The 14,993-nt window shown below is 39.1% G+C and overlaps 1 protein-coding gene across 1 annotated transcript in view; it reads left to right on the plus strand.

Annotated features, from left to right (window-relative positions):
- The window catches only part of HERC1 (HECT and RLD domain containing E3 ubiquitin protein ligase family member 1), an 83,340-nt gene that overhangs the window by 38,646 nt on the left and 29,701 nt on the right, over positions 1-14,993 (plus strand). Inside the window, exons 26-39 of the mRNA XM_066558473.1 lie at positions 4,103-4,374; positions 4,678-4,893; positions 4,983-5,103; positions 5,644-5,881; positions 6,762-6,955; positions 7,887-8,042; positions 8,275-8,381; positions 8,613-8,723; positions 8,805-8,981; positions 9,602-9,841; positions 10,036-10,119; positions 10,596-11,116; positions 12,619-13,394; positions 14,075-14,273. Of these exons, the coding sequence (XP_066414570.1) occupies positions 4,103-4,374; positions 4,678-4,893; positions 4,983-5,103; positions 5,644-5,881; positions 6,762-6,955; positions 7,887-8,042; positions 8,275-8,381; positions 8,613-8,723; positions 8,805-8,981; positions 9,602-9,841; positions 10,036-10,119; positions 10,596-11,116; positions 12,619-13,394; positions 14,075-14,273 (3,412 nt within the window). The remainder of the gene's footprint in view (positions 1-4,102; positions 4,375-4,677; positions 4,894-4,982; positions 5,104-5,643; positions 5,882-6,761; positions 6,956-7,886; positions 8,043-8,274; positions 8,382-8,612; positions 8,724-8,804; positions 8,982-9,601; positions 9,842-10,035; positions 10,120-10,595; positions 11,117-12,618; positions 13,395-14,074; positions 14,274-14,993) is intronic.

Raw genomic sequence — 14,993 nt, forward strand, 5'->3', positions numbered from 1 at the left:
TGACTCCCCTTCAGTTTTATCTTTATTCTTGTGGTGTGCTGTGACCAATAAAAGCAATAATACTATGAGTTCCTATGGTTTTTTGATGAGTATGGAAGGAAAAGCATTCTCTTTTAACTTTATTAGCATCATAGCCACTCAGTCCAATCTTTATTCTAATTACCTTCCTAAATTATTCTGTCTATTCAGAAAGAGAACTGGGCTATTCCTGCTTCAGCCTGAGGATCCTTCGAGTATCTTGCTCCCTGCTATTATTCAGTTATTTCTTTATTAGTAAACTTTTCCTTCCACAGATACAGAAAAAATCTTTTTGAGTAATTTTGCAGTAAGGGGTAATGAGCAGCACATTGCTCTTTTCCCCTTGTATCTAAGCCCTTTGTTTTTTCTGTTGCTTAGATGATTTTTTTCAGTTTTGCAGATCCAGAGAGTGTGCCTGCAGATGTTGTACATGTTGTGTACAGGGCCTGTGGGGTGCTGTACACCATGTTATGTGCACAGCAGTAAGGAAACCACAGCCAGCAGGGCAGTCACAAACAGCTACAGATCAATGAGAGTCCTCCACTCTTGGCTTTTGATCATCTATAACTTAACTCAGTGAATTTCAGTGTACTTGTGTGTACTGCTGTGCCTTACTAACACAGCTGGGGTGTTCCACAAAAAACAGCAACTTAACTGAAATCCAAACGCAATGGAAATATTTTAGTGTACCTGTAATAATGAATTCTACCTTTGAAAATTGACAAATAATGCATAAGAAAGGGACTTGAACCTGCATGCCAACATACATACACATGAGTGCATACAGCTGTGCTACAGGGGATTATGTCTTTTTTCCTTAAAGGTGAAGAATTGAGAAAGATTGGTATCTAGGCTGTATTCATGCCAAACAAGAGTAAATAGTTTTTCCACATGCCTTGCTGCTTGGTATATTGTATTAATTGAGATGAGACTGATTGTGAATAATATGAGGCAGAGATTTTATGAGTATGTTACCTTCTGTTTCAAATGTGTGCTTTTGTCTTCTGCTTCTTGTGTGGTGTAGTGTATTTACTCCTTTTTGGCCAGTTGAGCCCCAGAAAAAAGAAGAGCTTCAAGCAAGTAACTGATGGCATGTTTATTTTTTGTCTCTATAGCTTCCCTACATAGCTTCCTTTGTTCTATACAGTGTGGATTGCAGCTCTGCCACATTCATTTAGAAAGCTCATTATTACAAGCTGGCTTATAAGGACAAGTAAAGTTCTTGTTTTACTGTAAGCTTCAGGTTTATTCATCTGTGCAGCTCTGTTCATGTGATTGTGCAGGCTTCTGGAAGCGCTGTACTGCAATCAATTCTGTGTGATTGATGTTACACAGAATCAAGCTGAGCTCCAATGTGGTCACATATTTGATTATTCTGCTGATATGTAGTATGTTCAAGAGGGAAGAATTTACTCTGTGCCCTAATGCTTAAACATCTTTAGTTCTGGAGTATTCTCCTTTGATTCCTGATATTTGTGTTTAAACTCTCTCCTTTCAATTATAACTTCTATTGTTCTATATTTAATCTGTAACTCGTAATCATTGCACTTTTCTCCAAATTAGAAATATTTTTACATTGGTTTTATATTTAAACATTCTTGCATTTTGTACTAAAACAATTAGCTAAGATGTCATAGTTTCTTAAAATATTAAATAATTTAGGGTTTTATTAATTTGTGGTTGGGCTTCTTATAAGGTTTGTTGCCTATCAAAACTAAATTTTCTTCTGATGTTCTGTAAACCTGTTAAAGATTTCCTTTAGCTTATGATTCAAGCCACTGGAATTGGCTTTTGTTTCTTTACAAATGCTTTGCTTCTGTGCTGTGGCATAGTGCAGTGGGGCAGGTGGAGGGGAGGAAGCTGAAGTCACTGTGGGTGCTTGGAGCTCTCCTGCTGTACAGAGGCTGTGGAGGGCTTTGGGGCTTTTGGAAAGAGCTCTTGCTCTGTAGGCCATGTTCTGTGGACTAGGAAATGGTTTAGCTCTGCTTCCTGTGAGCAACCTGAGGCTTCATTTATCCTCTCCCCTGGGCTCTGTTCTCCATGCACTTGCCAGGAAATTGCTTCCTACATGAAACCGAATATTTTAGCACCTGTTTGTTCTGTTCTGTCTTATTTATGTTTCTCACCAGCCACTTCCCCATGTAACTTAGATTTTCAAGAAAAGCTTTAAAGCAACTCTTCTAACAATTGATGTTAAAATTAGAGAAATTAGAGTAAAGGTGATCTATTTTGTTTTAAATATTATTGCCAGGTATCAATTGTAAAATTGAGTAACAGAATTTCTTTAAATTTTTTCACAGTAAAGGTGATAAAATAGGTTGTTCTCTGTAAACCATGTAGTCTTCCTGTGTTATGTAAAGCAGAAGAGATTAGGAAATTAGATTACACTTTGAAAAGAAGTGTTTGAACATGATCTTTGCATTTTTCAAAATAAACTTGAGTCTGTATGGCCTAAGTACTGTGATGGCTCTTCCTGAAGCCTTAACAGTCTGCTTAGTAAGGAATACTGTGGAAATGCACATTAACACTATTTACTGAAAACAGAATGGGGTGTGCAGAGGTTTTCGTAATTTGTAGCCCTGACAATTAAATTTTTGACAACTAAGTGACGGTAACCTGGTTGACAAAAGAGAAGCAAAATTTCACAGTATTGTGAATTTGTAAATTGCATGAAGGTGCTAATTGTGACCTGCAACGTGCTGACTCATTGGCAGAGTAACAGCATTTTGCCTTTACTTCAGGAAAAAAGTTATGTAGGTTCTAGGAAAGTTAGCCCAGGTTCAAAACTGCTGTGTCTGTCTTTGCTTGTTCCTGTGAGCAGCTGCTGTAGGGAGGCAGCATTAAAGAGGCCCTGTCATTTGGATCTGGCTGTTACCACTGGAACTCAGGTTTACTGTTGAAAGCAAGCCTTGGACAGATGAATTCCTATGACTTTGTGTGACTTTTCTCTGAAAATGGCTATGTTTAATAATGTTTGAAGCTGATACCCTGCAGAAAGATTTTTAAAACTGAAGTAATATAGATTTCTATGAGTACTGTGAGCAGGTTGTGATTCTCCAAATTATAACTTACTGTACACAAGGTAGATAAATATTTAAACATTTTTTGTACACAGTTTAGGTTTCCACAGAGGTGTCCAGACAGTCTCTCTGTACAGGTGGGAAGTTCTTCTGAGCAGGGTGTGCCCTCTTGTCATACTTTGCATGGCTCCAAGTGGGCAAACAGCACCTACAAGAGGAGTAAAATACTGACTGATGCCTATCAATTGACTGCTAATGAAGTTATGGCTTGAGTGGCATGGCACTCATTTGTGCCAGGGAGAGAGTTCTAGCAAAACTCTCTTGGAAATTGGATCAAACCTGTGGTGATGAATTCCAGTGCTGCAGAATGAGGACTGATGCTCATTTGAAGAAGTCCATTTATTAGTGGTAGTAAAGTTTCAGGTGATGACGTGCTGATGATAGGAAATACTTGAAAATAGACTTGTGAAACTGCCAGATAGCAGAGATCTAACACTTATTCTAGATAGTGTTTTAATAAACATGTATCTATCTTGAGTCAAAGTTCTCTTTAGTCTAAAAAAAATTTCTGTTCTCTTCTGCAGTCATGAATTCTGTAAATATTTCATTCAAAATAACATTGTGCTTTTTCAAAACTATGAAATAGAGTGGCTTGATTAAAATCCACTCTTGCTTTATGTTTAAACCTCAAAGTAAATATCCAAGTGCATAAGTTATGTTGGTAGAAAATCTTTTCTTTACTGTTATGTCATTTAGCTGCAAAGCATTTTTATTCAGTATTCCAGCTTTAAGCTGAGCAGTTTGAGTGGCTTCTTTTTGTTTTTTTTTTCACATGGCAGCTTGTTACAGTAGTGCTGAGCATTTAAAAGAAATGCAGCCTTTTCTTTAGGGAAATTGCTGTAAATTTAAATCAAGTGTTTTGCTCTAAGTTGCTTAATGCATGGTATAAATAACATGAATATTCATTTTCCACCTGTGTCAGTAGCAGCAGCTTAGTCTTTACCTACTGCCAAAATGTGTTACCTGAACTGGAGTTGATGAGACTTCCTTGTGTGTACCTTTAGGAGCAATGCACAGTCACATGGAATCTCTGAGTGACTCCTGGGTTCGACTGAAACACAGCAGAGATTGGTTATACACATCCTCCTACTCATTTGTTGAGTCCGATTTTGATCTCTCAAGATCCCTTGGAGTTCATACTTTGATTGAAAACGCTGTCAGTTTTGTAAGTGGAGATGTGGGAAACTCCCCAGGATTTAAGGAACCAGAGGAAAGTATGTCCACCAGTCCACAAGCATCAGTAATTGCAATGGAGCAGCAGCAGTTGAGGGCTGAGGTAATTTTCAACTCTTCTTATTCTTCATACGTTATGCTCATTCTAGGAATTTTTTTTGAAACAGTGTCCACATTCTATCTATTAAAGTAATTTTTCCTTCTTTTCTGTTAAATATCTCAATTGGAACTGGGAATGTTATGTAAACAAACGAAAACTGAAGGTGTTCCCTTTTAGAAAAAAAAATGTGCAGGAGAAAGCAGTGACCTCGTTCATCTTTGCTGACAGTTCACTATAATCCACTTTCCATTTCTAAGGGTACTGGCTACTTAGTTCATATTGTCTTTTGCCTGCCTTTATTTTTAGCTTCGTCTGGAAGCGCTTCATCAGATTTTGGTGCTTCTGTCAGGAATGGAGGAAAAGGGCTGTGTGCCATTAATGGGAAGCCGCCAAGTACCAGGATTTCAGTCTTCTTCACTGCTTACTTCTGTCAGACTCCAGTTTCTTGCTGGCTGCTTTGGTCTGGGCACTGTGGGACATGCAGGGGCCAAAGGAGAGAGTGTAAGATTGCATCACTACCAGGTGTGTACTTCAGCAGTTTCTGCTGTTTCAATAACCCAGTGATAAAAATGTCTCAGTTTTTATAATAGTTATTTGTTTGTTTGGCCCAGGATGGTATCAGAGCAGCCAAGAGGAGTATTCAAATTGAAATCCAGGTGGCTGTGCACAAAATTTACCAGCAATTATCTGCTACTTTAGAAAGAGCTCTGCAAGCTAATAAGCATCACATAGGTAAGTAAAAAGCAGATTTGCAAACCTGATGTTCCCTAACGTACAGTAGAACAGCTTGTATGTTTTCCAAGGCAGACTTTGATATTAGTGACCAGAATTCACTGAATTTCCTATCTGACTTCTTTTCCTGAAAGAGAAATCTGCCTTGGCTGGTAGAACCCTGTGGCTGTTATTACCTGGGTTGTTTTGGTGTTTCACTTTGAGAAACAATGTGAAAAAGTACACAATGAAGTATTTCACCCAGTTATCCTTATCTTAGAGAGAAGATTCTGGTTTGAGTTTTAGCCTCTGAACATTAAATCACAAGCTAGATCTGTGTGCTACTCTTTCTTGGACAATTTTGACACAGAGTTACATTGAGCTAAAGAAGAGTGCAGTGGTTCATCAGAAAGACTACCTCAAAATGTCTTACAAAACTCACTTTTTCTTAGAAAGTTTAATTAATTAAATTATATTTTAAAAATAACTTGCTAATCTTCTGTCTTAGTATTCTTACTCTGAACATCTTATTAATAAAACCCAACTTTATTTTAATCTTAGAAGCACAACAGCGTCTTCTGTTGGTGACAGTCTTTGCTCTCAGCGTGCACTATCAGCCTGTTGATGTCTCCTTGGCCATTTCCACGGGGCTGTTAAATGTGCTGTCCCAGCTGTGTGGCACAGACACCATGTTAGGACAGCCCCTGCAGCTGCTGCCCAAAACTGGGATATCTCAGCTCAGCACAGCTTTGAAAGTAGCTAGCACGAGACTGCTGCAGATCTTGGCTATCACCACAGGGTGAGTGTCCCTTGCTTTTGGGAAACTTCATCACTGAGCTTATCAGCACCCTTGAAAAATGTGTGGGCTTTCATTAGAACAGTAAATGTTGCTCAGAAATATATAAGTGTAGGGGTGGGGGGGAAGAGTAGTCACATTATTCATAGGAAAGATACATGTAAGGCTAACAAATATTTTCACTTGAGAGTGTTTGAACTTGAATAGTCACAACTTTGTGGTCTGTAAACACTGTATTCCAGTTACCCCACTTTGCTTCTTCAGCTTTGTGTGGAGGTGTTCAGTTGATGTGATAAGACTTCCTGTTGCTGTGTAAAAGCAGTACTGGTAATGTGAGAGTTTCTCAGAGCAGGACATAGTGCTTCTGTCCAGAATATGAAAGAATTTTCTGAGAAAGAGTGCTAGACCATGGGCCAGCATGCAAAGTCCTAGCAATACTTAAATATTTATTCTTACTCAGTAAAGAAAACACAAGTGGAGAAGGGGTTTTCTAATTGAAGTGAGAGTGTTGTTTGATATTCAGTATATGCATCTTCCTTTCAGTCTTTGTACAACACATTGCATTTACCTGCCAAATCTATGTAAAAGAGCCCAAGAATCCTAAACCAAAAAATCCCCCAAACCCAATCAGCACCCCGTGCATAGAAATTGCAGTGGAATTATGTTTAATTAATGGAGTTGTTCCTCTTTACCCTAGAAAGTACTGAAAACTTATCCTTTGACTCCAAAGATTAGGACTGTTTTCATTTGTATTAAAGATAGGGTTAAAATAATAAAAAGAATTTAAGCCTGTAATGGAGGATGGGGAAGAGTAACCTTCTGCAATTACTGTTCCTTAGATCAGCTCTCAAGTACTCTTAATTTTCTTTTTGTGTGTGTATAGAACCTATGCAGATAAACTGAGCCCAAAGGTGGTACAGTCCTTGCTGGATTTATTATGCAGCCAGCTGAAGAACCTGCTATCACAAGCTGGTGTGATGCTGATGGCTTCCTTTGGGGAAGGGGAAGCTGAGGAAGGTGAAGTGGAATCAAAAAAGGCAGATTCAAATGGGGATAATGAGAAGAGAGACTTCAGAGGTAATTATCTTACATAATTTCTAACAATTCTAAAATACCAGGAAACAGAAGAAAGCACTGAATGCTGAGGTGCTCATCCACTCTATTGTGTATTGGTTTTTGTTGGGTCATTTTTAATTCTGTAAATTAGATGAAAGTCATCAAGTGATTTTGTGCTCAGTTCAGATTTACACAGAATTGATGCACAAAACTGCAAGGACAGGAGCAGGCTGAGAATAAGAATTACTTCATTGCGCTTGGAATTAGGAAGAGAATATAGTTTTCCTTAAAAAATGAGTTGGTTGTTATAGTGTTTTTCATAAATGTGGTAATAGAAATTTAATTATCTAAATTAATAAATACAGCTTTATTCAGGAAATTATTGTATTTGCTTTGTATTATGCAGTTTTGCAGTCCGAGTGGATGGCAAGAAGGTGACACTACTGTGTCATATGGGAAAATCCACAACAAAAGATTTCAGTATTTTCTGAAATAAGCTTACTGGTATCTTCATGTAGCTTACAATCCCTTAATGAGCATTTTGAATTTTGGTGGAAATGCTTTTGAAGAATTTTTATTGTAGCTTGGTTTTAAGGATATATATGTTTTTGTTTGTGCTTTTAACTGTCTTCACTTTAAAGTAAAGCCATGCCTGATGAATTAGTAAGATAATTAATCAGGAATTAGAATATGAGGTCTTCGCACAGAGGTCTCCCTCCCTTACCTTGGCCCACCAAAGTTTAATGTTATTTTCTCTCCGTGTCTTGCTGAGGAGCAGGAGTTGAGAGCACAGCTTGGTGGGCACCAGCCAGCTAAGGTTAACAGCCAGCCACCCTGTAATAACTGATCCTTGTGCTTTTACCTGCAGAACAGGTTGTTCCTGGTAACCAGGACTGCCAGTCAAGTTGTAATATTAAGGCTGTAAATGAAAACTTTTGCTTTAACTTCCTAGCTGCCCTCCGAAAGCAACATGCAGCAGAATTGCACCTGGGAGACTTCCTTGTGTTCCTGCGTAGAGTTGTGTCTTCAAAAGCAATTCAGTCCAAGATGGCATCTCCAAAGTGGACAGAAGTCCTTCTTAACATTGCTTCCCAGAAGTGTTGCTCAGGTACGATCTTGTTAAAATGTGCTCCATGGTTACTTTGCATTTCTGTAGTGCAATTCCAAAAACTAAGCCCTGTTAGAACATGTATTACATAGTGAGTTCCTAGTGAACAATTCAAGCCAACTGCAGTATAGGTGTACAGGGCTTACACTTTGGGGCACTGGGGGCATGGAACCAGGGGCAGGCCTGAAGCTGAAGTAATTTTAAGATTATTGACACGTTGTTCCGTCTTCAGGAGTTCCCTTGGTTGGCAATTTGAGGACTAGACTGCTTGCACTTCATGTACTAGAAGCTGTGTTACCTGCATGTGAATCTGGCGTTGAAGATGATCAGATGGCTCAGGTCTTTATATTTTGTTATAAACTTTCACATTTCCTCAAAAATCTCTTAAACTGCTAAATGTTTCATAGGTTTCAAAATCCAAGTCAAACAAGCCTCAGTGTATTTACTTGTTAATCTAAGAACACTAAATATTTTGATGTTTATACCTACAAAGGAAAGTAAAACAATATAATGTTGCTGCTGTCCTCATGTTGGCATTAAAATGATCTGAATTGTATCCCCATGCCCCAGGTTGTTGAACGGCTGTTCTCACTTCTGTCTGACTGCATGTGGGAGAGTCCAATAGCCCAGGCCAAACATGCAATTCAAATAAAGGAGAAAGAACAAGAAATAAAGCTCCAGGTAACAGTGCTTGTACTTTGTCTTGTGACTGAATGCAGCTGACTTACATTTACTACAGATATTTTGTTCTATTTCTCGTAGAAGCAAGGGGAGTCTGAGGATGAAGATGAGAATCTTCCCATCCAGGAAGTGTCCTTTGATCCTGAGAAAGCTCAGTGCTGCATAGTGGAGAACGGGCAGATTCTAACTCATGGAAGTGGAGGCAAAGGATATGGCTTAGCTTCCACTGGAGTTACTTCTGGGTGTTACCAGTGGAAGGTACGTTGCATAAATGTGTGTTTCTTACCTTCTCTCTCGTTGTTTTGGGAATGTGCTATGTTTTATTAACAGCAGCTGCCTGTGTTTTTCTTGAGTAAATGGCAGTCTTACATTTATGGTTAGACTCAATAATTGTAAGGATGTTCTCCAACCTAAGTCATTCTGTGATTTTTCAGTGCCAAGGGAAGAGTTTGTGTCTGCTTTTGAGTGGTGGGATTTGAGTATTTCAGCATGCAGATTGGAGATTGTTATGTGTTATTAGAGGTAATGGCAGTTGCCCCTAAGGTCCTTAGTCAGCATGCATGTGCAGTTTTGCAAAACTTACCTACTGAATTATGTAGATTTAGGATTTTTTTGTAGAAAAACATTTCACAAAGCATGTTGTTTTCCTGCAAAAAACACACATCAGCCTGACTGATGAGAGCAGTGTTATATACAACATTTGGAAGGATTTTTAAAATGGTTTTAGCATATAAACTTACTGTTTTTCTCATTAGAAGCTTCTGTGAAAAACACTTAAAAGCAGACATACATTTATGTAAGGAAGATTTTCATTGCTTTGTTGTGTTCAAGTGTATATTCCTGATGTTTTTCCCTGTGTGTTTGCTTTGCCCTGCTAGTTCTACATCGTGAAGGAGAACAGAGGCAATGAAGGCACTTGTGTGGGAGTGTCTCGCTGGCCCGTGCATGACTTCAACCATCGCACTACCTCTGATATGTGGCTCTACAGAGCCTACAGTGGCAACCTGTATCACAATGGAGAGCAGACTTTGACTCTGTCAAGCTTTACCCAAGGAGATTTCATTACATGTGTGTTAGATATGGAAGCAAGAACTATTTCCTTTGGTAAAAATGGAGAGGTATTTAACATAATTAGTTTTTTGGTGGGTTTTCTTGCAAAGGTAATATGGCATGGATAAGCATGAGAGTTAAAACATTTGGCAGTTTCAGTACATAGAAGATTTATAATACAAACATAACTTTCTCGTGTTTCATATTTTTGCTTGTTAGGGTGTTCTAAGATTGAGGGGTTTTTCTTTTGCTTCTTCCCTAGGAGCCAAAACTAGCTTTTGAAGACGTGGATGCAGCTGAGTTATACCCTTGTGTTATGTTCTATAGCAGTAACCCAGGAGAGAAGGTAACTGAAATGTTCATCTGTGGAGGTTTACTGGTTTAGACTGGTATAGAGTCAGTATTCATCAGAGCAGCCTCTATGGTGCTGCTTTGCATTACTGGCCAAAACAGTGTTGCTAATACAGGGTGTTTCAATTTTGGTAACCTATTGTAAAGTTAAAATATATTTTAATATTTAGAATAGATTTAAAGGCTTCATGTTCTACACAAAATATTCTATTCCCCAGAAACCAAGGAAAGTATAGTATTAGGATTTCTAGATAGTCTTGTGTGAGAAACCATGAAATATGTAGTTTCAGCATCCTTGAGTCTGAAGGATGGAGGTTTTGCTCACTGTTAAGGTGGATTTCCTAGGGATTCTGAGGGAAAAAAAAGACAGTGCTAGTAATTATTTCTATTCCAGGCCACTCCAGTATTTATAAGAAGAGCTTATTGAGGTTATGTTGAGAAGATAATTTGAAAACTGTTCTCTTAAAACAGGTGAAGATCTGTGATATGCAGATGCGTGGGACACCAAGAGATTTGCTGCCTGGTGATCCCATCTGCAGTCCTGTTGCTGCAGTGCTGGCAGAAGCCACGATCCAGCTCATTCGAATCCTGCATCGCACAGACCGCTGGACACACTGCATCAATAAAAAAATGATGGAAAGGCTGAATAAAATCAAAACATGTCTTAAGGAAGCAGGTCAAAAACTGAAGAAAAGTCGCTCCGTTCAAAGCCGAGAAGAGAACGAGGTGAGAGAGGAGAAAGAAAACAAAGAGGAGGAGAAAAGCAAGCACAGCCGCCATGGCCTGGCAGAGCTGTCAGAGCTGCAGCTGAAGATGCTCTGTGTGGAGGTGTGGCCTGTCCTAGCCGTGATTGGAGGAGTGGATGCTGGCCTCAGAGTTGGAGGTCGATGTGTCCACAAGCAAACGGGCCGTCATGCCACCCTGCTGGGAGTGGTGAAGGAGGGCAGTACCTCTGCCAAGGTCCAGTGGGATGAAGCAGAGATTACAATCAGGTATGCCCATTTCCTGCACTTTTCGCTGTGTAGTGGTAGTGGTTTGTGGTTGGAAATCCTCAGAAGAAACCTGTCCTTTATATTAGAGTCATGCTGATCGATTACTTCAATTGTAGACTTCAGTGATACTGAAATTAATGCTGCCTTGAGGTAGTGTTCATTCATTCTCCCACCTGCCTTCAAGTGTTCAAGGCTGGAAGGAGATGCTCCTTTTCCCACCTGTCTTGCAGACAAGCCTTCAAAGGGAAAGCACCTGGAGGGAAGCTGAAATGAAGCTTCTCTGAGCTTCTTGGTGCTTTCACAAGAATTGCCTGTGTTTTTGTGTGGAGAAGATGGGATTAACTTAGTTTCTTCAACTCCTTCTGCCTATAGCTGAAGAAGTCATTTGAAGAAATTGAGCAGTGACTTTTTATTTTTCTTTTCCCTGCCAGTTACAATTACATTCTGACATAGCCGAGGTTACTTCGCTTTTCCAGCTGTTGCAACATTATGTCTGTTTTGTCCTTGCAAAGGCTGTGGTCCCTTTGACTAAATATACCAAAGTGCAGTTGATTTAGTTCCAGGTGTAAATTCTTTCAAGTATGCCCATGTGACAGTAGCCCTTAAAATAATTCAAAGTTTTAGTTGAGTAATGTGGAATAGCACTTGATCATAAGCAAGCTTTTGATAAAGCATTTAATTAGGTTCATTTTTCACCTTTTTAATTAAAACCAGGCTAAAGCTTGCTTTCATTTTTAGGTAGAAGTTTACATTGTAAGAGTAGAAAAGTTTTTGGGATAGTAAAAGGAAGATTTAAAAGTCATTTATCTGCTGGATGTATGGAAAATACAAGGCATATGAAAATACAGGCTGGTGAATTTTTGTCTGCTTCAAGTGAAAATTAGTCAAGTGTAGCAGTCCTAAATAGTACCAGAAAATATCCCTGAATATAGATGGACAGGTAGATAAATGTGTCTGTTAGGTTTTCTGACCTGTGTTTTTCAAAGGTCACTGTCCTCACTGGGTGGTCTGTCCTGACACACCAGAGACAGAATTGTCCTGAGCTCTCAGTAGTGTGCTCGTGGTGATGAATAGCTGAGGTCAATCAAAGCTTTTCCTTAATGTTTAAAAGTTTTCTTTATAAGCTTTTATACCTGTTAAGATTCAGGTATGATGATAATATTTACGTTCAGATAGTTTTTCTTAATAAAAGTCTGTTACATATTTCTGATAAGTAATATATCCAGAGCCTGTGTTAGCACGGAATGGATAGCTTCTGTGGGGCTTCTGGGTTTCAGTGCTTGTTGTTGAAAACCTGTGTATGCTTTGTTGCATTTGCTTTGAAACCATATCTCCCTGTTTTCTGATCATAACCTCATTTTCCCCTGTTTGCATTTAATTTTTAGAATTGGTTTGTTTTATTAAATATATTTTGCATCTTATTTGCCTACATTACTTCCTGAACTTTCCTTCTGTCTCTCCCTCACTTGCTTTTTCCTGTGTCATTCTGATCTTTATTAAAGCTTCCCAACTTTTTGGTCGCCTAGTGATACTCCGTTGTATAATCTGGAGCCCTGTGAACCACTGCCTTTTGATGTTGCAAGATTTCGTGGGCTGACAGCTACTGTGTTACTGGACCTTACCTATCTGACTGGCATTCATGAAGATACGGGAAAGCAAAGCACCAAGAGACATGAGAAAAAACACAGACATGAATCTGAAGATAAAGGGGAAATGGACCAGAAAATGGAGGGTGACATTGGATCAGATACACGATTAGGCCAAAGTGCTGATGATAACAAAGGACACGGTGCTACAACCTCTAAGTCGGAAAATGAAATTGTTTCCTTTTCTCTAGAACCATCAACACTAGGTATGGAATCCCAACACCAGCCTGCTGAAGGAAGAAAGAAGAATCATGAGCACACCCCACGAAGTCATGATATAGTGCAGTCAGAAATCCGAGCTGTACAGCTGTCCTACCTTTATCTTGGTGCTATGAAGTCACTTAGTGTTCTTCTTAGTTGTAGTAAGTATGCGGAGCTGCTGTTAATCCCCAAAGTGCTGGCAGAGAACGGCCACAACTCGGACTGCGCGGGGTCGCCGGTGGTGCACGAGGACGTGGAGCTGCGCGCGGCGCTGCAGTTCCTGATGCGGCACATGGTGAAACGCGCCGTCATGCGCTCGCCCATCAAGAGAGCGCTGGGGCTGGCAGACCTGGAGCGGGCACAGGCCATGATCTACAAATTAGTGGTGCATGGGCTGCTGGAGGACCAGTTTGGTGGCAGACTTAAACAAGGTACATTTTCAAAATGAGATGAAAATGAATAGTAATAAGGATAATAGAGTTAACGTAGTCTTGCTGATTTGTAGTGGTTGTACTTCGGGGGAATCTGAATCAGAGACATTTTACAGAACTCCGTTTACTGTTTTATAGATATAACACTGATTTTTTTTGCCTTTTTCCTAATTCCTTATCTTAATAAAAAGTGTATGCATATCAATCAGATATAAGTTTTTAATGTCTTTAATATTTCTAAAAATGATCAGTGCTCTGTATACTCGTCAGAAGGATTTGCACTTCTAAACCAACAATAAAAACCCCTTAAAAAGGCTATTACACAGCTGAGTTAAAAATAGGTTTACAGTTAGTCAGCTGTACTTTTATCTAAGACCTCTTCCCCTTTTGTCTGTTTGGAGAACAATCCAGGCTGTTACAACCATAAATCTGAATATCATAAACTTTTGCATAAGTAAATGGTTTGTTTGATATTTACCTTGTATTGCTGTGAGAGCAGCAAGAGCTCCTGGACTGATTTCTTTACTCAAGTCCATGAGTTAGTGGCAGAATCTGCACACCCCTTTCTTTTTCTGGGATGAATTCTAAATAACAGTAGTTACTTTTGAAAGTTTAGCCATGGCTACTGGTTTGATCTGCACAATTAATGTTGCTAGAACATCCTTATTTTTCTGTTGCAGAAGTGGAGCAACAAGTAGAAGAAGGTGATCAGTCTCAGCAAGCCCAAACACCAGTTACAACCAGCCCTTCTGCTTCTAGCACAACATCTTTCATGAGCAGCTCTCTGGAGGATACCACCACTGCTACTACGCCAGTGACTGATACAGAAACAGTTCCTGCATCAGAATCACCTGGTGTTATGCCTCTCAGTCTGCTGAGGTAAAAAATCCTTTTAGCATGTATGATTCTGTGTAGGGAACCAGTTTGCATGGTTTAGGTAGAATATATGTCTTCAGCTGCCTAAGCCCTTAAAAATGCTGCCAAGAACTGCCCCTGCAGAGGGACACTGTTTAAATGTTGCTTTGCCTTGCTGGGCATGTGTTTTTTATTAGAAAGCTGTTAAGCTTTTGCTATACACTCTTTATAAATGTAATAACTGAATTCTTTAAAAAGGAGAAAATGTTCTCCTTAAGTTGTTCTTCAGTTCTCATGTTTATCTGGTATAGTTTAAATTACAAATCTCTGAAATTCATTTTTATTGAACGTTTGATTCTCAGACCAGAATAGATCTTGGTAGGTAACATCCTATAAAGCTAAGATGTTCTTTCAGCTTACCCTGACATACTGAAATGGAAGATAAGCTACTGAATTTGCAGAGGCAGTTTGCACTGTTGAAGGAAATCTGCTTTACCTTGCATAGAATACATTTCTAAGTTTATTAATTCATAGAAGTTTTGCAGACATCTTTTGATAAAAGCCAGAACAATGCCTTCATACTGTGACAGTGAACATCAAATACTTACCTTAGTGAGTCTGCATTAATTTATTAGTCAGCCTGAGTTCTGAACAAACCATGGAAATGGGAAATGTGTTTATTTATATTTTATCTCCTAGGAGACCTCCTGGTCTCTGAGGGGTCTTTTATGTCATGCTTAGAAC

This window comes from Molothrus aeneus, chromosome 13 (genome assembly GCF_037042795.1).
Source record: "Molothrus aeneus isolate 106 chromosome 13, BPBGC_Maene_1.0, whole genome shotgun sequence".
Taxonomy (NCBI): Eukaryota; Metazoa; Chordata; class Aves; order Passeriformes; family Icteridae; genus Molothrus; species Molothrus aeneus.